The 26,153-nt window shown below is 39.1% G+C and overlaps 1 protein-coding gene across 1 annotated transcript; it reads right to left on the bottom strand.

The window, feature by feature from the left end:
- Window positions 1-395: 395 nt before the first annotated feature.
- Window positions 396-24,250, bottom strand: LOC127472928 (cytosolic phospholipase A2 epsilon-like). Its single transcript, XM_051791865.1, has 21 exons — window positions 22,918-24,250; window positions 22,520-22,603; window positions 20,567-20,639; window positions 19,609-19,745; window positions 18,679-18,810; window positions 15,845-15,885; window positions 15,358-15,400; window positions 14,546-14,609; window positions 12,721-12,887; window positions 12,486-12,578; window positions 12,084-12,121; window positions 10,755-10,890; window positions 9,217-9,353; window positions 7,931-8,153; window positions 7,124-7,238; window positions 6,002-6,139; window positions 5,430-5,537; window positions 4,764-4,955; window positions 4,068-4,234; window positions 3,039-3,219; window positions 396-1,901 (listed from the first exon to the last, which is right to left on the bottom strand). The coding sequence occupies exons 1-21, from the start codon at window positions 22,942-22,944 to the stop codon at window positions 1,663-1,665; spliced, it is 2,535 nt and encodes an 844-aa protein (XP_051647825.1). The 5' UTR covers window positions 22,945-24,250; the 3' UTR covers window positions 396-1,662.
- Window positions 24,251-26,153: the final 1,903 nt, after the last annotated feature.

The following is a 26,153-nucleotide window of genomic DNA, read 5'->3' as shown; positions in this document are numbered from 1 at the left end:
TGAGATGCTAAGCTAGACCATTTGGATAGCCTAAGATTTTTCACTGGCTTGCTCAACAGGCCCAGATTTCTTAAAACAGACTCCCTTTCCTCAGCTCATTTTAAGCCATCCTAATTTTCTGGATCTGCTGCCAAAAACACACATCATCACCACACCTTGGGTGAGCAAAGCTGAAGGCTCAGCGCCAAGTGTTGCAACCACCAGAAACCAGTCAGTGCAATATACGAGGCACAAACTGTACTGCCTCTGTTAGATCTTCCTGGAGCTCTGATAATAAATCTTGAAAATCTTTAAAATACTTAAAAGATTCTTTGCAAAAGGAATTAATCACATTTTTAAACCCTCATTTCATTACTGTTTAAAAATAAACTTACAAACATAACTGAGCTGTCAGAGTGACATCTTCCTTTTCTTCTTTGCTTGCAGAAAACTGTTGCAGTCTTGCTGGTGACACATAACATCAGATTACCCTACCCAAGAGCAAGAAAAGAAGGTGAAAAACTGGCTTTCTTCTTAAGAAAGCAGAGTTGGAAAAGAAAGATTTATCAGTAACTGAGAAAAAAGAAAAGTTGTTGGACTTGACCACTTTAGATTCATGAAAATGAGACGCAAAGGTTACTGCCAACAGTTTCCTTTTATGAAAGGAGACTTTGTTTGTTTAATTTGTATTGCAGCAAAGCTTGACAGACACCTGCTAGTGATATCTCCTGTTAATTGAACTAATGTACAGAAAACGGCTGTCTTAAAGGGAACAATGTTACCTCTTGCTTAAGAAGCAGAGACCTGTAAGACCATTACCGTCTGACCACGACACAGGAGAAGGAAAGAAGATGTCATGTTCCTATGGTAATGTGGACATACTGCAATATACAGATGGATTTGCTTTTTTTATATACTCATGCCAGTGTATTGAATGAGATGACCACAAAGGGGAATAGAAAGGGCTGATGAAAATATATGCAAGCCAAGTGCTGTACTCCATGTTACTAAATAAATACCTCGGAATTTTCAAATACCAATATTTGGACTAGTAAACGTCATATTATCATTTGAGTCATCTGCACTCTTGAAAGTAGTTTCCTTCCATTTTTCATCTTCCACAGTTGAAGTGGCAGCTTTTCTTTCATCCTTCCTCAGAGGTTTTTAAAAAAGCTCTTTGTTCCCCCGATATTTGATTTCTTGGTATCAGAAGCAAGAATAGCTTTTCCCCAGAACAACTCACTAGCTGAGCTGAGTCCATGGAATTTAATAAAAAAACCATACACCAATGATTGTAGCTATAAAACTCTTCTTCTTCTTAATAAGATTATGCATGGATACTTAGTATTTGAACAATAGCTATTACAATGTATGTATATTGTTACAGACAACAGTAAAGATCTAAGAATGATCAGTTAAATACATTTTCTTAAGCAACCATTTTTCTAAGACAAGTATGAAAATCTCATAAACTTTCCCCTGTCTGTGCTTTGGATGGCAGTGGGAATAAAATTGTAGCAGTAGCTACACACTGACCAACACACTGTTGCAGAAGTCAAAGGAGTTCATATCAAATTTTGTTGCCATCATGAACATCTGCGAGCTTGCAGCAGATTAATATGCATTAGTCCAGTACCAAAATATTTGCATATCTCCTTCTGGTGAGATTCAACAAAATATACTTTAAGAGAATTTATGTGAATGAGGTGATGAACAGTTTTTAAATCGCTTCTTTCGTTCCACTGCAGTTTGCAAAGCCTGAAGAATTAAGTGTTTATTATTCAGGATATTGTAGCAGCACAGGTTAAGCAGCTTATTGAAATTCTCTTCGCTATACGTAAGCAGACCAGTGCCATAGGGAGCAGTACAGTTGGACACGTCTACTCTTCCCTGCTCCATCTCTGTGGGACTGCGCTCCATATCTGAAATAGGAACACAGCAATGTTATTGATGTGGAAAACTGCTACCAAGCAATGCAAAATACACAGTTAAAGACACATGAAACTGAATTATCTCCTGAAAATGGTTCAAGGTTTAATTACTGCACAGGTACTATGTCTGCTGCACTAACAAAATATACAAGCTTGCTGTTTGACTACAGTTACAGCTGATCCAGAAGTGACCGACTGAACAATTTTTCCATGTAGAATGCTTTCCTCTCTAAATTAAAGTTTTGCAACAGAATATTTCATTTTTTAAGATTTGTAATTTTGTATGTTTAACTTTCCCATTGAGTACTGAGATGATAGCTCTTATCTACCAACTGGTAGAAAATTATGCCAGGAAGCTCCTGGATTGGGAATCCTCGCTCTCAGGTGGCTGAGATTTTAAGCACATGCAGCAGAATACATAAGATGATGAACTGCATGAGGTCTTTTCCAATAAGCTGATACATGGATTTTTGTTCATTTTTTGAGGAAAGTTTCCTGGATCATACAACATTAGCAAGAAAAAAATTGGAGTTGAGCCATTCAAAAGTATTCATAAACTGAAACTGAATTTGCCAAGTAGGTTTTTTTTCTGGTGAAACAAATTTCTTCTGTTGCTGAACTAAATAAAACAATACAGCAATTTTTAAAAAATTACAAGTATCAAAGTAGCTTGCTACCCTGGCAAAGCCTTTGTTCCATCACATGTTTTCAGCGCTTTCTGTTCTCAATTCTTTTTTAGGTAAAAAAAAAATAATAGGAGAAATTCTACCTTTGTTAACCAAGTAAATATCATACCTCTTTACAAGACTGTCTGGTGATAGTGTTAGCTACCAGTGGATATAACTTAGTATCTACCTCTTCTCCTTTAATATTAAAGGAACACAAACTGTTTGAGCTGCCAGGTAAGGGGGTTTCCCTCAAGCTATAGCTATTCATGCTTTTAATTTTGAATCTCTTCAGTCCAATCCCCAATTAGTTGGCCAACACTAAATGCATCACAACAGGACTGGGAACATACTAATTTAGCCAACTCAGAAGCTTGCAAGTGTCCTGTTTTGGAAGAGGAACAAATTCAATGAATAAACTGGATGTGACCACCTCAAAAAATTATTAATGCTGTTAACTTACTTGGTGCCTTGTATTTTTGGAAAGTATCACACACCAGTGGAAAAAAGGCCAAGATTGGTGCCTCCAAGCTATCCTCAAACACGTAGCACTCCTTCAGATGTTCCCGGTCTTCCTGGCTCAGCTCTGTGCTGGGGAATGGGATACCATGCTCCAAACAGTACTCTGAGAATAGGTCCAGCGGCTGGTTCAATGGAGAGGAGAGTTGCAACACAAAGAGAGGTTGAAATAAGATTACCAAGCCCCATAACTGTTATTTTGCTGCACTAGGCAATCTGGGATTGATTTATATGTTTATAAATAATACTAAGTAAGCACTGGAACAAGCATATCATCTTGATTTTAATAGATCCTTGGTAATAAAAATTTGGTTGATTTGCTAACACTTTAAATTTTCAAAGCAAGGTTATTGTTTTCTGAAATTTATGTGATATTCAGAGCATTTTTGTGATTTAGAGGATTTGGGTAGGGAAATTTTGATTACACATGGCATCTCTGATGACAGGTTCTTAAATCTTTGCATTCAGTGCATCTAACAATGTATGTCTTCAAATCCTCTTACAAATAAATTGCATTCATTTCAATCAGATATGCCCCTCAAGTTTCTTCAAACAGCAGAATAAATGCCTGGGTGAAACTTATGCCCACACCAAGAGTCACACATAAAAGAAAAATTCCAAGTTTTCATTCAAAAATTTCAAAATTATGTATTAACTAATTACATTGTAAAAGTTATTTAACTAACTATGGTGGAACTTGGTACCAGAATGACAGTCTGCAGAGACGCATAGAACAGGACATCTGTGAACTTCTATTGTATCTGTGTTCATGTGTATGTCCCAGTAAGATAATGAAAACAGTCCTGATAGAAACATTATGATCACAGTGTTGAGTAGTATCACTAATACGATCATTTAACTTAATTAAAACCAGACAATTTTCGAGGGGGAAGAGAGAGAGGGAGGGGGAGCTGTGGTGGTCATTCAGCTGCTGGAGTCATACAGATAAAGAATCACTGCTTCAAAACATCACCAGAGTCTGTGATCCTCCACTGTAATTTAAATGCAGAATGACATCCACTTTTCTCTCTGGCCTCAGAATGGGTGGGCAGCTGGTGTTGATGAAGAAGGCTGTATCTATCAGTTTGAGGTAGTCACCCATTTCATTTAGTTGGTTGGGAGAAGAATCCAGCACTGTATCTGAAAGTCAAAACTTGTATTATTAATTACTGCAGGACTAAGTCCATTTCTTTTCCAAATTAGCATAGCAAAGGAAGAAAGAAAAGACAGTCCACATGTATTAGTCTTTGACACAAAGCCCACAGTTAAATATTTGTCTTTGACATAATTTTAGCACCTATAGCTCAACTCTGAGATCAATAAGAGGGAGCAGTTTTGTGACTTGGCTTCATTCAAAATGATACGTTATACTGCTTTTTCAACTGGTATAAATTTGTGGCTGTTCCACTACTTCCATGGAAGCTGCAAGTCATTCTTTCATGATTTTTCTTAGGAAGAATTCAAGCAAGCCTACTGTGGTTTCTTCAAGACAGAAACAAGATCAGCAGTAAATCATCTCGGGTTCAACAAAACTAGTTCCACAAATATATTAATCAAATAATACTAATCAAAATTTGCCTTTATGATAAAACTTATCAAGTATTTGTCCTTAGCAAGTATCAGCACTCAAAACATCTTCAAAGATGCATCTAAACCAATTTACTATTACCTTTCCACATGCAAAAGCTCTCATTCTCTAAATACTTTTTATGTAGCTGCAAGCCCTTGAGAAAATTATGGTAAGTTGAAACCACTGGTCGTCCAGTCATCATTTCTCGAAGAGTATTAGAAAGGTAACCTTTGGGAATGGATAAACAAGTTGTCTGTTCATGAGGCTTCTTGGGCAGAGCAGGGTGCTCCTCTGGAGGAAAAAGAAGAAGAAGAGGGTGTATGTCTGCATTTGCTTAGAATGTTTCTCTGATACTAATAACAACAAAGAAAGGGGTGCTGGGCAGCCAAACCACTGTGGCCACCAGCCCCATCTGTGATTGAGTGCATGTGCCACCATGCAGTGTTCTGGGCAGAGGTGCATTTCAGTGTCACACCATCACCTTGTTGTTCCCTGTCTGGCCTCTCCCTCCCTAAAAGGCTTCTGGTAACCCTCTTGTGACTAACAACACTCCCCAGGGATGTTGCACAGTGAGCAGCACAATGTTTTTTCCTGTTTCCAGCACAACTGTTTCTCTCCTGCTTTTCCTTCATTCCCAAGGGCTTGTAGTCTCCTAACCCAGAAACAGGACACAAAGACAAGCTCTTTACCAAATGTGAGGTTTCACATTTCAGAGAAGTGTGAAGATAATGCAGATACAAGAGAAAAATAATCTAAACAACTAACCAATGTCATGCTCAGTGTCTCGGGTCCATCTGTGCCAGAAATCCTCTGAATGACCCGAGAGATAGACAGCATCCATAAAATTCTGGGAAAATATATTACTCCATGTGCCTTGAAAAGTAAAAAAAAAAAAAAAAAAAAAAAAAAAAGTGTCATACTTAACACTCGCTTGAATTTTTAGAGCACAGCTATGGCAATCTATTTGGATTCAGTTTCTGGTTTAGTTATTAAGTACTATGAATTCTCACATCAATATCAAATGCCATGCCATTTCCCATAATATCTGGTTTACGACCAGGCCATTTTAGAAACTTGGCTGTGTATAACAGTCAGGTTGTGATTTTAAATATTTCAGATGATTGGTTCTCGTGTGTGTATGTGCACATATGAGTGTATACATATGTTCTATTTTGGTCTAACCTAAGATGTTTAGCAAATTAATCACATTTGCCTCAAGAATTTGTTTCTTTTTTTGTCACATTAGATACATTATCTGGTGTACAAATGCTGCTACTTGCAGATCACCTCTGTGTAGCCAGCTATAAAGGTGATGTTTTTTGGAGATAGCAAATTACCTTCCAAGAAGCAGATGTGGGACTCTGGGATCTTCTTCATCCGATGACCCATGAAGAACTCACTACCAAAATCTTCTGAACGAACGAAGGCCCCATATTTCAGGAGACCCACCTCGAAAGGTGTGAACTCCACCCACTCTGCAAATAAGGTATCAAAACAGATTTATTACAGCCACCTGAACACATGTAAAAAGCAGCTTAAAGAATCAAAATCTGGAAGGTCAAGGCCTATAGCTTCACCATGGTGGTGACAGACAGTTCAAACCACCATGTTTTGAAACAAACAGATTACCTTTTACATGCTCATGTTAGATACATGAATGCAAAAGCCAAATTCACCTCCTCCACTAACACTGTGAAAATCCATTCAGGTTGGGGTTCAGATCTATTTCTGCACTAGGAAGCAAAAATTTGGGCTGACTGCTAAGGCCCTGCACAAGATGTGACATTTTTAGTTCCTCTGAGTCAGCAATGACACCAGCTACCATTCATTCTTAAGACTACCAAAATCACAGCCTGTGAGGCTAAAAAACTTTGACCAAATCCCCTCCCCTCAAAAAAACCTTGGCTGAACAGACTAGGACTGCAGATGTGCCTAAAAGCAGATGATCAGGTTCAGTTGCAGGGCTTCCTGCTCCACTTGGGCCAGAAAACACTGTGGGAATACTGATCAGGATCACTGATCGGGGCACTGAGTGCTGTCCCTCCTCAGATCCTCTCTGGCTGCTGGGAGCTGCCTCCTGCTCTCACGCCTCTCCACATCTTCCCTTCTTCTCCCTTCTTTACCCTCTTCCTCCCTCTTCACAGCTCTCTTGGACTAAAAGGGGTTGTGAGGAGTAGGTGGGGACAAGAGAGAAAAAGAGCAGCAGTGGTGGCTCTCAAGGTTGCCAGCAAAAGGCATGTCCATCTCTCACAGAGCAGTGTCTACAGCACAGGTATCTTCCTTCCACAGTATTAGGATGCATGTTTTTCATGCAAGTAAGAAACCAGGTATGAAGACAGGGGGAAAAGAAATTATTTAAAAGGTGTTTTGGTTTGGACTTACAGTAAAAGCTTTTGGCATCTAACCAGACTTAAAAGGAAACTCTTTAGAGGTATAGAAGGCTGTATGAAAATCTTTACCTTTAAAATCCAAAGTGCTAAAGTTATCCTTGACATTGAGGGACAGGTATACAGGCAGTGGATTCTGCCCCCGATTTACTGCTAGTTGCTGATCTGAGAGTTTTTGAGTACTTTCCTGTTTAAAAAGAACAGAAGTCATTGTAAAAGATGAACATGATGCATGGATCTAATACAGCATCCAAGCATGGTCTGTCAATGAAATATCTGCTAAACCTCAGCAACTTCAGTTCTTTGGTCACACAAATGTCTTCATGTGTTATCTGCCATAAGCCTTTGCCAAAGCACTATCACTGATGCTCATGGGAATTTTGTCATGTGCTGGGACAGAGCAAAAATATGAGAAACTTGTCTGTACAGTTACTAGGATATGACTTGCTTTAAGGAAAAAAAATTATTTAGCTGTCTTGGAGGTGCTGCAGAGAAAAGTCAACCAGGACCCATTTCCTTCAATACAGTTTTGTTTGCTCATATATAGGTTTATATTGCTGTGCCTGAACTTCATTCTGTCAGAGCCATCTTTGCTCTATGTGTTACTAGAATGATCACTTGACTTGAAAATAAAGATGAAAAATCAGTTTCCTTAACATTTTGAATTTTTTATATGCTCAGACATCTACCCTAGATGGTTACATTTTAGTGTTACTGTGCTGTTATTCTTCTAAAAAGCCAAAGAATGAGCCCCTCAGAAGTCTTGAGAACCTCTCCTGTAACTGAATCCAGAACCTTAGATATGGAAAGTTAGAAATCCTCTGGAATACATGATATATATATATATATATATATATATATATATATAATATAAAATACCTGATGATGTAGCATACGATTAATGAAGAGTCCCCATAAATCTGTAAAGGACAGCTTATGCCCCTCTTGCTTTCTCTCACAAAGCTCATTTTCATAGTATTTCATATCATCCAATGAGAAACAGTGCAGCTTGCTCTTGATCACATGTTTCCTGATATCACTAATTGGCCCTCTGAGGTCCTTCTGTGACCAATTCGCATCTTCATATAACTTTGACATGGTCCTGGATAGAAGAAAGATACTGTGGGTCGTGACAGGGTACATGACAATTCATTGGGCTTATTACACACAGAGTTGGGTTTCTTTCAGGCTACACAGGGCTCTTGCTCTCCAACTTTTACCTTAGAAGAGCAGTTCAAAGCTCAGGCAGAATTTAGACCATACAATGATTTCTTTTTGCTGCACAGATACATTCAAAATCATCCTAGCTTGTTTCTTATCAGAATCATAAGGGTAATAAAGCAACACTAATAACACAAGCTTTTACTAGATTTAGCCTTTCATTATCCAGGTTCAAGCCACAGCTTCTGTCTGAGGCCAGCTCCCTCAGCTGCATCAGACACTGTGTGAAACATTAAGCTGGAGTTTGGCAGTGAATATTGCCCTGGCCAAGTGTGAGAGCCCCCTCCTTGGGCATGCAGCAGGTGGGTCACCTCAGACTCTTGGCATACTTAGGGCCAGACTTGAGCTGTCAGTTCGCAGAGCTCAGGCAGATTCCAGTCATCCCCTCTCATCTCCACACCACTTGTTCTAGTTCTGTCTCATGTATCTTTTTAGAACAGCCCTCCAGAGGCAAAATGTTTCCAAATCCCTCAACTGCCCTAGTTGTGCAAGGCAGTCAGCACTGAGCGTTCTGGTGATTCACCATATTCCATATTTCTCAGGGCTTTTCTTTTAAAGTCTACTTTTCAGAGATGTGTAGGAGTTGACAAATACTACAGGAGGATTTCTGAAGTGTAACGTGCAACTCATCATGGCTAGGCTTGGCGAACGAAGATTTGGTGCAACTAGATAACACAGTTACAGGTAAACCACCCTGGTTTGTGCTTTTTTCTTTTAGTTTCTGTAAACACTTCAGTGCAATTATAGAAATACTGTAGTTTTCATTCAATTTGTTTCTTGTAACTAGAAGAAATAAGGGCTACAGCACTACTAAGTAGTCCCATGAAACGAGTGCCAAAAGGAAGCCAAGCATCGTGCGGGGTAAATTCATCAGCAAGGCAAATGTTACACCAGGTTATCACTTTGCTAACACAAATGGCAAGCACAAGCCCAACTTTCCTTACCATGTTGTGGCAGATAAACCACTGATGTATGAGATGCAATCCAAAACACCTAACTCCTGGAGAGCCAGAAGACTGCCAAACATAGCTGTCATGGATCGCACTCCCCCTGCTGAGGTCACAACTGCCACCACTGGCACCTGCTCAACACACAAAGAGGTGATCATCACCAGATGAAATAGAGAAGTAATGGTCGTGCAGAAAAAGTAACAGCAACACCTGATTCAGGTAGGTTTTAATTTAATTCACCCTCTTCATGGCAGTGCCTAGGTGTGTATTTGAGTTATGTAAACTTTGGTGGGACTTAGTGTATGCTGAAAGCATTTTCCTGATCAGTGATGCTTTGGTGAGTCAGAAGCTCTAAGTATGGTTCTTGTATGGCATAATCTATTTTCAGATTTTCTCAATGTTTTTAATTTTTCCTCACCTTTTTGCCTCAAAACACATTTTAAAATGTGAGGTTTTAAAAACTGAGGTCAGAGGAGCAGAGCAAAAGCAGCCTGCATATTTTTTTCTTCCTCTGCAACATTGCTATTCTCCAAGTAGATGGTGCAAAGCTTTATAGATCTAACACCATCTTTCTAACCCAAATTACCTCCACCTTCCCCAATACTAATGCCATGTGTATTGTACTTTCCTCAAGGATGCAGCAATTCTGTTAGACACCCTCCCTTTTCCCCATAGGTAGCACTTATCAAAAACTGAGACAACAAATATTCAGTTTTAGGATCATATAATGCCACTACCTTTAGTCTTGTGTTCATTGTATTTTACCAACTGCCTGGGGGTTCTGGTTTGGTTGTTTTGTTTTTTTTTAATTAATATGACTCAATAGCTCTTTATTCTGATTTAATAATAACAAGCCCTATTCTACTTGTTATTTAAGTTCATGAGCACTTGGACTTGATTGACAAATGCTGTCCTGCATATAGAATCAAGGCTTGGATGTGCTGGGACTCAAACACAGCAGTGGAAGAAATACCACACAGGCACATTCTCTCGGACTCCTGCTTAAGCACCACAGCCCCATAGCAGATTACTGTCCTCCAGTAACACAGCAGCTACCTCTGAGTTCAGGGATCCCCAGGAGAGGAGGAAGCAAGAGGTAACAGTGAAAAACACATAAGACAGATGCTACCACACCAATGTGCTACAGGAGAGTTGCAGCCTTCCTCTATAAGCCTTATATAGCAGCAGAGAAAAGTACCAAACAGGAGAAATGGTCTCAGTCTAAGCAATCAAATTTCCCCAACCTTGGTTATACATACCTTTATGTCAAGAAATATGGTCTTTGGGTGCCCCTGAGTGAGGATGGAGGTTGGCAGAGAATAAAGGAGCTATAACCAGCCTCCTGACAGTTCCTCTTTCATACTCTGTGTCAAAAATTCTTGGATATGGTCTTATGTGCAAATGACAATCTGGCCTATATAATGCAGTCTAGAATACGTGGAAGAGCTATATAGGTACTCATGCAAGTACATCATATCCACTTCTTTCAAAGTGGATCATAATGCTTCAAGTTCCCAAGATGTCCCACATACCTCGTCTTCCTGCAGGTCTTCATCTAGATGAAGAACATTTTTCAGAGCAGCAGCAACCACTTTCTTCCTTTTACAGATGAAATCCCGCTCTTCCGCGCATAGATCAAACCCCAACCGCACATCTAAATTTTTGCAACTAGAGCATAAGAGCAGTACAAGACATTACCTGCAGGCCTTTTCTAAAGCAATAACAATAAACCAGTTTAAAGAAAGGATCCTTCGCTGCACATGAAGGTTCTCCTGCGCAAATGAAGGAAAGTATATGGATGTCACAGACACTCTATTTCTGCCTTCCTGTGGAGATTTTAGGCCAAAATTATGTCCTGAACTATTTCACACAATCATAAGGAAAATAAATAAATAAAATTATCTGCTTATTAAAGCCAAAGAAATTAACTGAATTCAAGCTGTTTCACATTGAGCTCTGATATCTGGACACCTCTTCACATTCTCTTGCTACGTATATGTTTCCTGAAGCACACAGAGAGTGTAAGCAGTTATTTAAACTTAAAACACTTTAGGCAAAAGGACCCTAATATCAAGTTAGGCTTATCTCTACAAAAAACTTGTGCTGCAACTACTTCAGTCAGAAGATGTCTTTTAAGTGTGTGTCTTAATATCACACTTAATTAAGTGTGTACATTATTATAAATATCATGTGCATCTTCATTAATTCCATAACTTATATTTTCACAGGGCTACTGTTTCAGGGGTTTTTTTCAACCAAAAGATTATTTTGCCTCTTCTCTGAATTCAGTAGAAATCTCTTGTTTATCATCCACCTGCAACTAAGGCTTGCAATGTAGCTAACTCATCAGTAGGGGGTAATGTTGCCCTTCAGAAAATGTCTGCAAGTCAGTCAATAAATTTAGTGTCTATGTGTTTCACTGAAACGTGTCAGAAATGTGTTACACATAAAGGTGTATCTATTATAGGTAAAGGTTATAAGACAGGGATTCTTAAGTATCAGAATTACAAAGCACCAACATTAGGAAAAACATTGTGACTGGTTATACCCCATGAGTAGCTACCACCTGTTCTATTCTAAGCGCTTACCAACCAATTCAAAAGCTTGCATCATCTTATTAACCCTTCCCCCATCTTTAACCAATTACTATCTTTATTCTTAGTTTTGAAATGAGCTACTTGAAGACCAGGAATCTCACAGAATATTCTAACTTGGAAAGGACCCACAAGGATCATTGAGTCCAACACTTAACAGCCCACTAAGGGATTGAACCCACCTGTAGATTCCTTTCATCTAAAAATGATATTATGAAAGGATAGGAGATGGCCTAAGTAATCATTCAAAAGAAATAAAAGATTTACCCATTTTCCTCATTCACAGACACTTCATAAGATTCCCCCTGAAAATCAAGAATGAAAACACCATAAATATTTAATAGAACTGAATTTTTTCAAAAGCAAGTTTTACAGTATTAGTAATTATTCAAATATATAGTTTAATGACATATCTTTGATGTCTTCTTAGGTCTTCAGCACACAATCATCACTAGGATCCTGCTTTTAAAATACTTTTAAAGCAATCAGTAATTCTGACTATCCTATTTTTTCTTCAAATAACAGTTGTATTTCCAAGTGTATGCAGAGTTGAATATACATATCATTCCGTTAGTATATTTTTAATAAAAAAATTAATACCCGACCAGATATTACACATATAGTTTACACTTGTTGAAAGAATTCCAAATGCTGTCAAAGGATACTCACTCTCATGACTGTCACTTTCTTTCCCAAGTCCAGGGAATGGAGAGGCACAGCCAGGGGACTACTTACACCCATTCCCCTTCTAGCTGAGCCATGCTGAAATAAATAGGGGGGGAGATGTTATAAGGAGAAAATTATTTATAAACCATAGGTACAAAAATACCAGAGAAGGGTTAACTCATGATGCTTCTCCCAAAAGTTACTTTAAGTGTTATCACCATCCATGAGCAAAACATACACAACAGAAAACATGCTCCTTTGGCAGTGTCATGAGCAGTCTGGGTTGACTGTGCTTGATATAGTGGAACCTAGTGGTTTCACTGCTTCCCCGTCTGGAGTGAGGACCTATGGAAACATCCTGAGTTTCTTCATAGGATCCTTTCATTGTGAACGTGAAATCTCTGCCTAAGAACAAGAAGCAAACCACAGAGAGATGTTAACTAGCCCTGAAAAATAAGAAATAAAAATGCCCCAAGTAAAGTTTCAGTCTTGGACTGCAATGTTTTTCCTCCCCCCTAACCAGTGTGCACAAGGGCCAGACTGATAAAGCAGAAGGCTGGTGCAGCATTGCACCACACAGTGCATAGGCAGCTTCTCCCCTATGCATCGCCTGCCCTTACTCCCTCTTCCTGGAGCCTCACTACTACCTCAGGAATTCTCAGCCTTGATGCTCTTGGGCAGTTAAGGTCCCCTTGAGCTAATCAGAGACACTGTCTGTTCCCACAAACTTCTGTCACCTAACAAACTGCTGTTGTCTAATAAGCAGCCTTGGAACCTTAACTTTCTCTGAATCACAGCCCAGGTGGAAGAATATTATTGTTACTGGACTTCTCAAGGAAAACTCTGCTAACTACTGACGCACATGGCAGCCAGGATGGAAATTGAATGCTGGCTAAAGCAAATCATCTTGAGACCTTATAAACAGCAGTCCTAAGTAAGGCCTTTTGAACTCACCTGGACTGCAGCAGGCTGCACCAGCATCCCCATCTAAGCAGGATGCCTTCTCCAGCTCTCAAGTTAGTGATACTTAGAGGACTGATCCCAAAAGCTGGCAATAGGGTCTAGGCCGATCTGTTCTCTAGGCTCAATCTTTCACCCACTGAGAGACGCAAAGGCATCTGACCGTAAGTATTTCACTGACCTCCAGGAGAATTTTTAACAGGTACCTTTGTCCATACTTATTTGTGTGCATGCATGTGTGAATTGATTTAAATACCCCACAGCAGGTGCAGTATGAATGTTACCATCTTACACTCATAATTAAATTACTTACTTTAGTGCTTACAGCAAATGCTATTGAATCATTTTCTAAATGTTAAATTAGACAATGATTAAGTACCACTAAATCCTAAGCTGTGATCAAGTCTGAGACTAAGTTTGGCAAGGAAGTCCACTCTGAACCTCACGACTCAATGGAAGGGTCTCCCTCACTCCTTGGCACCCTTACCCTTTTCCATCTTTAGCCTTTTGCATCCCCAGTCTCCACATAAATAATTTTAGACTGATTCTAATCTGATTTTCCTTTGTGTGTTTCATGTATGTAGTAAGTAATAGAGTGAACCTTGCAATCAAATTTTCTTGCACTTTTGCGAATTTATATTAAACCTGCTTTAGCTGATACCTTTGCCAGTGATTCTTTAAGCAATCTAAACCATTCATTTTTGACACCCTGCCAAGTGACAGAGAGCATGTGTTAAACCAGTGGACGCCACTAGCAGCATTCACACTGCCTGAGTTTCCACTGTAGTCTTCGCCCTCCTGAGAATTGTGTCTCCCTTATTTTGCTTTCTGTTCTCACCACAATATTTCAGTTCCATCACACTGCAGTGATGTTTCCAAGTCTCCCAGCCTTGGGAGAACCTTCACAGTTTCCCTTAAGCTACACAGTTATGCCATCTTCAGAGGATTCTCACTATTAGCAACTAGGTAATTCAGGAAACACCTCAATCCCCAAGCAGCTCTGATGCAAAAGAGACTAAAACAGATCAAGTATTTATCTAGATTCAGCTGCATTTCCCATAGCATAAAAAGCAGTGGCAAACAATTTAAATCAGTAACCTCACCTGTGTAAGAGTTCTTCGTTTTTGTTTCATTCACATGTACTTCCAAACAGGAAACTTCGCGAGACTGGAAAAGATAAGCAATAAAATCACTGGTCACAGAAACAGTTCAGGATTCTCACTGAGGACCTAGGGATCCTACAGAAACACTGTACTCAGCCATAATAGTCTATGGACATAAAGAAATTGTAGAAGTGGATTATCTTGTATAAATATTGCAAGCAATATTGTTGTCAAGGGAGCCAATATAATAAGAGATCTGTCCCACTACATTTAAATACCATTCAATTCCCAACAGTTAACACAAGAAATTTTTCTCCCTAGCTAGGCCATGCTTTAAATTTTATCTAGAGAAGAGTGAGCTGAAGGATACCTACAGCTCTGCAGAACAACTGGACTGATGGTCCTATACTTTAATACCTTTCAGATGAAGGTGAAACTTCCCAAGATGCTGCTGCATAAGAGGAAGTAGCAGCAAAGGAGCATCACACACTTGGACATGGTATGAATAGAACCTTTGACTCCAGGGTAGACATTCAGTAGTCAACCTTGCAGTCACATTGGTTCACTCCCTTACCAAGTTTCCTTGTTTATTGCCATGTCAACACTGAGCACCTCACTGGCATTGTGGCAGAGTGCTGGTCCAAGTCTCTCCCAACACAGAACGCACTACAGCCCCAAAAAAATTCAAAACTTCACAACCACACCTGTGTCTCATCTGAAACAGAATAAAGGCTATGCCTAAAGGCATAGCTATTCCAACCACATCCTTCAGTTCTGCCCTCTCATAAGAACATCAGAATAAAAAAAATTACCACTAGTACGCCATTAGTAATGATCTTCTCAGATACACCTGGGCTGAAAAGCAAAACCGAAAAGGTTTATTTAAAAGTGGGTATATAAAAAATAAGTTTTTAAAAGCAAATAGTTCTCTGAGCTCAGTTTTTCTAGTTGGCAAGTACCATCAGCACTTCCATCTTTCCCCTCTTTCTCGTGGTCACTGTCAGGTCACAGTCCCATACCTCCCAAGGACACTCATTCTTTCTTACCTCTCCTGATCAGTATCATCTCTCCTTAGGCTGAATTACAAAATAAACACTCTCTCTCAGCTATAAATAATAAATGAGACTATCACTCAAGGAAGGATTTCACCAAATTCAGGAGAGAAAAGCAACCATGGGAAGATGCTGAGATACGATGTCTGAGCACCAGTACATGGGTCCATTTTCCCAGTGCTGCATTACCACTCTCTAAAAATGTAGTTTTCTGATGACAAATTCTGTAACATTAGGCTTTACTCACATGTTTTCCAGTAGAAATTCCACTTCTAGTTCTTCCTGGTTCTGAAAATAAGATTTATATTTAATTTAAAGAAAATGAATGAAAAAATATTTTCCTTTGATAGGGTTCTGATGAATTTTTTATAACCCTCTCTTGCAAAGTTTTTTTATTCCCACTCTCTCTACATCATAATGTAAATGGATAGAGTCTTCTGTGGTCACCCTTTCATTTCAAGTCTCCCCACCACTCTACTGTTTACCAACCAGCTCTCCCCACAAAAGGAAGAGAATTAAGTATCACAGAATAGGGAGTGAAGGTCCCATATGCATTTATTAATAGGATAAGACATGAGTCAATCAATGCCAAGAAAGGGAGGTATAACAGGTGAATAATGTAGAACATACTTAAGAATGAATGGACCTAGTATGGCGAATAAATGAGCAGTGTGTCTGGGTTAAAACAAAATAATTTGCAGAGTATAGTTATTATATATTAAAAAAAAGGTGGGAGAAGGAACCAAGTTGGAAACTAAAAACCACCAGGGTGAAGGGAAGAAGAGATATGACTGGAGCTGTGAAGGGGAATCAGGGAAAGAGCTCATGAGAGACAAATCAAGAGTAAAGAGAGGGAAGAATATAAGAACAAGAATAGCAACAGAGAGAGTAACACATCAACAACACAAGAAGGATTGAATAACTGTATTACTTCACTCCAGCCATTTGCTGCTTGATGTATGGGATGCTGCCAACCCAGGAAATATCACACAAAAAACATGTATCAGAGAGATCTTCTGTATCACCCACAGGGAGGAAAACACTAATTATTGGAAGATATAAATCTCTTTATGACAAGTGATGGCAACATTTTTTCATTCATATTCAGAACAACTAACATTTACTGCAAAATATTGCTTTTGTCTGGCTGCACACATACTTTAACTTTGTGAAATTACTGTGAAAACGAAGGCAAGTGTGATAATGCAGCTGCCATGGTAAAATCATCACTACAGTAAAGGTGAAGAGTAAATTTATATTTACTAGTTCACATCAGTGAAGGAGACATCTCTGATGGCTCCTCTGAGGGATGGATCTGTGGTATGTAACCCAGCAGCAGATGATTCTGCTTGCTAATTTCTCCCAAAGTTTCTGTTTCATGAGAATTAGATTGTTTGCAACAATCTGTAATAGAAGGCTGGGACACAGATTTTAGAAAGCAGTCACCTTGCACAGATGCAAGAGAGACTGTATAAAGTATCAGATTGTGACCAGTCTGTACTATCCAAACTCAATGACAGTCTGTTTCAACCTTGTCCAAAGAACAGTAGAAACAAGGTTCAGAAGACCACGGCTCAGAATACTTGCCTAATAGTGCTTTCCTTATGTTCCCACTCTTATTATGATGTTTTATACACACTCATACAAATTATATTTCTATTAAGTCCCAGTCACGTTTTTGTGGGTGAAAAACCCAGAGCATAAAAATGCAAAGACTTGTTAGGTCACAGTGAGCAAGAGGCACAGCAAAGCAATCCTGTTTTTCTGACATTACCCATCTGACCTCCTCAGCCCTTCTTCTAGGATACGTTGATAGATGAAAGAAATCATTATGGGCAGAGGTGTCAGTACAACCTATTATTAAGGTTGCCCAGCCTGTTCCATTACTAAGTCACTTTAAAAAAAAATAATCCTAAGTCTTCCAAAACTCCATGTACAGACCATAATCTGTGATGCCTCATAGGCCTCAATTCATCATGATTCAAAGAAGGACAGCTTGACCAAGACATTCCTGAGATACAGTTCACTTTGTCTGACCTCCCCTACTTCCACCTTGCTAAACCAGTGGGTTAAGACAACCCAGCACATGCCTCAGAGCAAACTCAAGGCTTGAATCACACCTCAAACAATATCAGTCACATAAGGCTTTTTCTAAGGAAGGCTGTAGCCAGCTGGAACAGGTTTATTAAGCAATCCTTAGTAAGGACTGGCCTTCTAGAAGAGTAGTTAATAAACACTCTTCAAAGCAATAGTAATACAAAAAACAGGTAAGAGGATTTTCCAAAGAGCCTGACACAGTGGTTTAGAAATAAATGGCACACACCAGTTCCTAGGAACTGTAAACTGAAGCCCTTGTCAGAGGCATGAAAAAGCCCTGAAGTTCCACTACTACACACCCTCCAAATAGAGAAGATGCTACGTTTTGCAGAAAGTAATCTGGCTATGTATTCTGCTCTCTTAAAAGATGAGTTTGATTTCTCCACCTGTCCTCTTAGCAACTTCACCCACATAAGATTTAATAAGATACTCTTTATCTCCAGTTCAATACAATCAAACACAATATTCTTTGAGATACAAGCAGCAAGTAAAACTCTTAGGTCAGACACTGACCTAGAAGAAAAAATAAAATACAGATGAGATTCTCATTCATCAAGGCCTGTCCATTCTGTGCTGGTTCAGACATTCTAAAAGAAATTTTTAACCCTACAGCAAAAGAGCATAAACAGAGTTGCTGAGACTTTTTTCTTAAAGCCGTTTATCAGAAGGAGAAAAAAAACCTAAGATACTATCATTAGAATGAAATGTTTCATTACCAAGCACATTATCTGAAAGTGCAGGACAAAATTTCTAATGAAGCTGAGAGAAAATACCCCCTAGCTGCCTGGAAAGGGGTCAGGTTTGTTCCCACCCCTGTCAGTCTCCTACAACAGCAATGAGATCCCTAATCATCAGCTTCTTCATTTTTTGCTCTCTCTGTTTTTAACTTTGTATTTAAATCCTTTTAACAAAGTCTTTCTGTGTGAGAACAACTTTAATGGGACAAAATTCTGAGCAAGAGTATTATTTTATCTGTCCGCTCACCTCTGCATTCAACTCAAAATTCAAGTGAATTTTTTCTCCAGGTTGGATTTTAGCTACATCAAAGCGAACAGTCATAAGCTGATCATCTGGTGTAAAAATATCCTCATCACAGACTGTCATCTCCAGGATGTTCTGAGGAGAGAGGCAGAGAAGGAGGTAAAATATATATTCTGGGACTGCTGAGCCCAAAAGGAAGCTCTAGTAAGAGCCAACCTGCAGACCTCATGTTGTTCAACGTGGACAGACTCCTGAGACGGTGTGGAGCTCAGCTCACAGCCCCTGGAGCTCAGACTGCAGAGTCAGGGACTACCTTAGAAGAGGTAAGTCATCAGATCTGGCAGTGAACAAGAGGTCAAAGGACAGGCAGCATTAAGTGACAGGCATGATGGTAACACGCACTGGACAGAACATGCTGTTTATCAGATCCTTTGTGGATTCACAGTTACCACCTTGAGAAATTTTGACATTTCAGCAAAAAGCAATAAAAAAGGGAAAAAACTTAGCCCTTTGCAAATAGAAGCTAAAGCACATGAACAAATTCTTTTAACTGGATTTCAATTGTAGGGATTTCCCTTGCAGTCCCTCAAGGCTCAGAATACCCATAACAGCACTACTATACCATAAGATGTTGACCCTCTCTCTAGGCCTTGTATCACTTGCACTCTGACTGCTCATCTGTTTCTGCTAACTCTACAAACATTTTAGCAGTTTTTTACAACTGCTCTGGGACAGAAAGAAGCATTCAGCTTTATTTCAAATGTTCCATAACCTTCTGAGCTTACACTCATTTTTCCTGTTACCATCCTATTCTTCAGTGTAACTGAGTTCAAGCTGTGTGAGCCTCAAGACTCCCATAAAGAGCCTGCACACAGCAGGTGAAGATGCCCCCTTTAGAAAGCACCTGCTCCTTATCATAGCCACAGAGCCCACCTTTACTTGACTTTGTATCACAAAGTGGAAAGTTTCGTTCCAGACAGGATTCCTGCAGTTGCGTACAGTTCTTGTCCGGGCTTCCTGACATGAAGCTGTCGGCAGCCACAGCTTGACATAGCAATCAGTTTGGCTCCCTGTGTTAACAAAAAGTTGCTTGGTTAGTACAGCAGTACTTTGTTATTATTTCTTTTGCCCAATCAGGGATAGAAAATATTAACCTCTGAGAAGTCCTAAGTATTTCATTAGATACAAAGGAAAATATTCTGGGGTTAGAGCTATTTAACTTTCCTATTTACATTTATGTCAGTTCCAAACAAAAGCCAATTTAAAGTACTAATTCTATTTGATAACAAAAGTCAAAATATTTCATTTCAAAGGTACTGAACTAAGTCTTCCGTCTCTTGTGATTTTTTTTACTCCTATTTTCAACTATTTGCAAGGCTCCAAAAAAAAAATTATGTACAACTTTGCTTCCTGAAATGTCTCTTTTTAAAACAAAATGAAGAATTTCATTTTGGGGATTTTTTGGACCTGGTTCTAATTGTAATGCAGAAGTCATTCACAACGATATAGCAATGAAGAGACAAACACAGCAGCATCCAACACAACTACTGATTATTCCTGTCTTTCACAAAGATGCCCCTTTTAGAAGGGAAATGGGCAACCTGTGGATAAAGGGGCACTGAAGAGTTAGGAGAAAGGGAAATATCACAGAGCAACCAGTTAAGGGAAGGATAACTACTTTCCCAACACTGAACTTCTATTCTATTTAGCTTCTGTTGTTAACTGCTTTCTAGATTATTTCGAGTTTAAATGAAAATTAAAACAGATACAACTTCTTCAGCCAAAAAAAAGAGATATTATTGTAATCCAAGCAACAGGTGCACAAGAGTATTAAAATCAGATGGCAGTCATTTTCTTGCTAACCTATAAGCAGACCATCAGTGATACTTACACAGATCTGCTTTGTGGACATTTCTCATGCTTATAATTGTTACAGTAAGCCAGCACAACTGAGGTACTTCCAGCTGCAGAACAATGAAAAAAAGCCTTAATTATTAGCAATATTAGCAAATAACTCAGATATAAATAACATAACCTATTCCATAGCATCACAAAGGCCAATCTCTCACTAATGTAGTGAATATGCTTTTATTTTAACTATTTGAGACATTTTCTGAGAAGAAATACTTCCTTTTTATTTGACATTATATCATGTCAGATTCCAGTTATGTTTAAGATTCAGTTGTCTAAAGATTTAGGTTTTGGAGGTTAAGTTTTCATGCAAGGAGTAGGAAGAAATATCACAAGACAATTTTCACCTAAAAAGTCATTCAATAATTGCCCATTTAAAGCCCAGCTCCTTTTAAACTACAGGGTTCGCTGCTTAAATTTCAGGCTGAGTGCAATAGATTACAGCAAAGCACTGCCCAGTGTGCCAGCCTGGGGACAAAAAGATGCCCTCATTCCTCCAGCAGGGACTGCTGTCCATCTGCCATGTAACATTTCTGCAGAACAGGACAAGACACCCTCCATATTAGAATGCCCTGGTCAAGATATCACTGCTACTGGCCAATCTGGCTATGGGGTATGTAACACCATAACGTTCTTCACTATACCAAAATACCTGACCCTTAAAAGGAAATAAAGGACTAAAAGAGGGCAAGAATAGTTCTAGAAGTGAACAATCCAGTACAGGATTCCAAAACTCTTCAGTTATACCAGCACAAAGCAGGTCGAAATCAGAGATTTCTTCCAGTTCACACATAGGACAGCTCCCTATAAGGCAGCTCTCGCATTTCAGTGCAAATTTGAAATTACATAAGATTGAAGAAGCTGTATTGTTTTCTCTTTTTTGGCACTGTGTGACACTGAGTAAAGATAACCTGTCATTCATAACTAGGGTCTTCATTATTCAAAATGAAACCACATTAACATAGCATGGAGAACTGATATACGTATATAAACCAGGGTTTGTTAGAAAACTAGAACTCAAGAAAGCAGGAATCACTAAAGCTTCAGCAGAATTTTTGGCAGCAGTGTTTCTGGAGACGGAGAATGAAAGGAGTATACAATCCAAATTGCTGAAAGGTCAACTTTACATCCCAAATACAGAGGATTAATGTGTCATTCTCAGCTATAGTACCACCCATGTCCAGGAGTTTGGAGAAAACTCATTCATGAGATGGCTTAAGTACTAAGCAAATATGCAGACATAAACCTAATTATTATTCCATAGTGCTAGCAGTTAGTGAATTCACTGTTCTCCCAGATCTATTAAAGATTTAGCCTCATACTTTTGCACCTGGGGAGCAGATTCAGGAAACTCAGGAGGGAAAAAATACATCATACAATTTTTATTTTTTGTTTAAGTTATTTAATATCTTTTCATCCAGACACTACTCAGAAAACAGAACAATTTCTAACTTATCCAGTAGGTACCATATTCAGCACCTTCCAACACCTTTTACCAGTTCATCTTCATAAAAATTAGTGTTTAGAAAAGTGGCAGACACTGGAATAATCCATTTTATCTACTGATATGCCTCCATAAAGTAAAAGAAAAACAATTTAAAGACTAAGCCTTGGGTGTTACGAGATATGATTGCCATCATGTAATGATGCCACAATAATCCAAGAGTAAAATCCAGCTCTCCCAGTTCCTTGCCCAGCATTTAAACCACAAGTTCATTGCCTTCCCAATCCGTAAGTCATGGAAAATGTTCTACACTCTAGAGAGCATACTCACAGAAGAAACAAATGTTCCCTTAACCACTAAAAAAAAAATATCACCTCTCACAACAACAACAGTTAAACTTAGGGAGAGACAGGAACGGCTCATGGAAGATTGCAGGTAGCACAGCCATCCTTTATACCCTGCAGCTTTGTCCATGCAACTGTACAGTACCTCATCTTCAGTGCTATATGGCCTTTCATGATTCCTCCTCCTGATTCCAACCTTCCTGTGTGGGTTTGCTCGGATGAATCGATCCTAGGGACAAAGAACCAAGAGAGGGACTGGTAATAAAACCCAGCAGTCATTTTCAGTTTCTACTCAGATACACCATGGCAGCATCAGGGGCCCCTACCATTTCTACTCTTCATGATAAATCTCCATTCTACTCTTATGATAGGATACATCTCCATCTCACCAAGACCATCTATCTGCTGCTTTTACTAATAAATTTGCCCACTGTAGATGCATTTTACATTTAAAGATCAAAATTTCCCAAGCATTTGCTTTTCATGAATCTCAACCAAGACACTCGAACAGATCCTCCTGCCCCACCGCTGATTTTCTCTTACCAAAGGGGAATAGGCCGATGATCCCATTTTCTCTGTTTTATAGAAGGCAACACTAATGCTCCAGTCTGTATGCCTCCCAACGCATAGATGCTCCTGGACCACAGTATTTTCCAACCAACTGTGGCTGGGAAGAAGAGCTGTATAGATTGAGTCACAGCTCCACCTCCCACTGATTTCAAAAGCAGAAATGATGCACTTGTTCTGTGCCACAAAAAGACTTGCCTTTTTTTTTTTTTTGACAACACGTTAACTTGGGGAAAAGAAGGAGATTGTTCAAACATTCTATCATAGCCTAATCCCAAAATAAAGTAGTTATTCACTACTATAAGGTTTGAATAACCACACACAGAGGGATATCCTGGGGTAGTTGCAACCCTCACAAACTAGAAAGGACCTAACAGAACACTGCAATTATTGATATCTACTGTTACTTTCTATAGTCCTAAAATCTATACCTGTGCTTTAACACCATGGAGCAATGTGGACATTCAAACAGCAGCATTCCAGCTCCCACCAACTTTTCCAGTCAGATGCACAACTGTAAAAGTTTTCACCAAGTTCATCACAAATTTCAACCACAACATGGAGGCTGGCTCTCAGTCAGTGGCAAAAAGCTGAAGAAAACAGCTTGTTGCTTTCTTCTCTCATTTCTGTTACATATGGGATGTTAAGGGCTCAGCAGAGCCAGAAGGATCTTTTGTTATTGAAATGTTTTTAGTAACAGTGCTGCCTTCAACTACATTATGTTAGAAACTCATGGAAGCTTTAACACAAATAACAGCATACAATCTTTTTCCAAAATATTTAAACATCCTTGTTAAAATTGTCAAGTCTGATTTCTTTTTAATTATAGAATAATTTCCCACTCTTTTTCTGTAAGAGCACTCACTACATAAAAACAAAAGTACCTAGTACTATTACTAAAATATGAAAATAGGAAGCCAGCTATTGCATTAAATATTATTAAAATCACTAAAAGCAGTGGTTATTCAGCAATGAGAAATTGCAGTTGAAATAAGTATTTTTTAGAACTCATTTCTTATTTTTTAGAATTCTCAAGTCGCTGTCAGACTGAAAACCCTTTTTAGAAGCAGTAAGACTTATTATAAAAAAAATAAAAACCAGATTTTTCAACCATTTCTAATGAAAGTGGAACAGTTATGGAACAGTCTTATTACAATACAGACTTATTTCCCTTTGATTACATCAATAATGTTTTTGAAGTAACACTCTCTAATTTGAAACAAGCAATTCAGCTCACAGGGTTACAAGACACTGAGAACAATAACCATCACATCACCTAACTCAGGCTCTGAAGTCTTTTCGTATTTGATGACAGTGGATTCTCTTCAGCTCTTGAGAACAAAAGTTAGCCATCCAGCTAGATAATATGGCATGTTCTCTGTTCAACTTGCACTCTTTCCACAATATCCACATTTGGGCCTTTTATGGATTCCATAAATTAAATTAAGCAATATTAACTGCTGAAGCCACTATATCACTACACTACACATGCTTATTCTGCACATAATGAGAAAAAAGAAATCCGGCTAAACAGCTCTCCCATCCAAGAGCAGACGTAGCCCAGCCATAGCAGGAAATTACATGATAATAACATCTTGTGCATCACAAACCATGGTGCAGGTGAGTCAGTCAGGAAGCCACGGGCCAGGAGACAATATAGTGTTTCACCAATACCATTATAACAGAAGTCCTCAGCAGTACTAGCTATATGGTGATATGAGATCTGGAGACATACAGACACTTGAACTGGGCCACAAAACTTGCATCAGGGAGCCTGGGGTGGCAGAGGAGCAGAGCGCTTGCAGCAGAACCAGCGTGGGCTCTGCAGCCTCTTGAGAGGCAGCTGTGAGAGCTGGAGGTGCCCACCGACCGCAGAGATCCCAGATCAATTTTGACACAGGTGCAGAATCACTTTCCTCTCACAGTAATTTGAGACAGCTAGTCGATGATTTCTCCAAACTCTCACAGGGTTTCTACAGCTATTTGACAGCTCATATTTAACATCAAATATAAGGCAAAGCGGGAAAAGTCTTCAGAGTCTGGCTCACAAGCCCCGCAAAACTTCTGAGAAAAAGGTGTTGTGACAGAGACCTCTTGATCTGAGCACCAATGCAGTCACAGGGTCCAGCTTAATTTCTAAAAATACTAGTGATTTTGTTTTTCATAACTGCATAAACAAAAGCTATTGGGCACCATCTCTAAATATCAGGCTTCATTTACATGACCCAAATAAGCCATCCCAAAACTGAATAACTCATAATCTTGTTTGACTTAGATTCTGACAAAATCTGAAGTGACAGTGATTGAAATACATAAGAAATTCAGTCTTCATGCAATTTTCAGTGTAAGGCATTTGGGTAAAATGAAGAACAAGAGACATGAAGCTGCATTTCCTGCTTTGATAATACAGAAAATTCCACCTGAAACATCTTTCTTGTAGGACAACAACAAATAAACTCTTTGACTTAATATTGTCTGCTGCACATAAGCTGCACAACTGTACTCAAACCCTGTTAAAGTTCTGTTCTAATATACGATTCAGTATGGCCAGAAAAAAATATTCAGATTCCCATTGCAAATTTAGGCCTTATTTACAAAGCAATTGCATCAATTTTCTCAGGTTATTTCATAAGTATGTCAATGCAACCTAAGGTGAGTTGACACAAGTGACAATGACAGCAAATGCACAAGAAAGACATTGAGGTGCTGTAGCGTGTCCAGAGAAAGGCAATGAACCTTGTGAAGAGTCTGGAGCACAAGTCTCATGAGGGTAGCTGAGGGAGCTGAGGTTGTTTAGCCTGAAGAAAAGCAGATTGGGGGGAGGGGGGATGACAAGGACACGCCTTATCACTCTGTACAACTACCTGAAAGGAAGCTCTATCAAGGTGGAGGTCAGTCTTTTGTCCCAAGTAACAAACAAGATAAGATGAAATGGCCTCAAGTTGCTTCAGGGCAGGTTTAGATTGGATTTTAGGGAAAAATTTCCACTGAAAGAGTTGTCAAGCACTTTCAGGGAAAGTGGTTGCCAGGGAAGTGGTTGAGTCACCATCCCTGGAGACATTTGAAAGACATGTAGACATGGTGCTTAGGGACATGGTTTAGTGGTGAACTTGGAAGGGTTATGCTAATGGTTGGACTATGTGATCTTAAAGGTCTTTTCCAGAGTAAATGATTCTATGATTCTACAGGGTCTTTAGCCAGCTGACCTTGAA

This window comes from Manacus candei, unplaced genomic scaffold (assembly GCF_025592945.1).
Source record: "Manacus candei isolate 608988 ecotype Guabito, Panama unplaced genomic scaffold, ASM2559294v1 h1tg000033l, whole genome shotgun sequence".
NCBI lineage: Eukaryota > Metazoa > Chordata > Aves > Passeriformes > Pipridae > Manacus > Manacus candei.
Note: the sequence above shows the minus strand (reverse complement) of the source record. Positions and strands in the feature narration are given on the sequence as shown.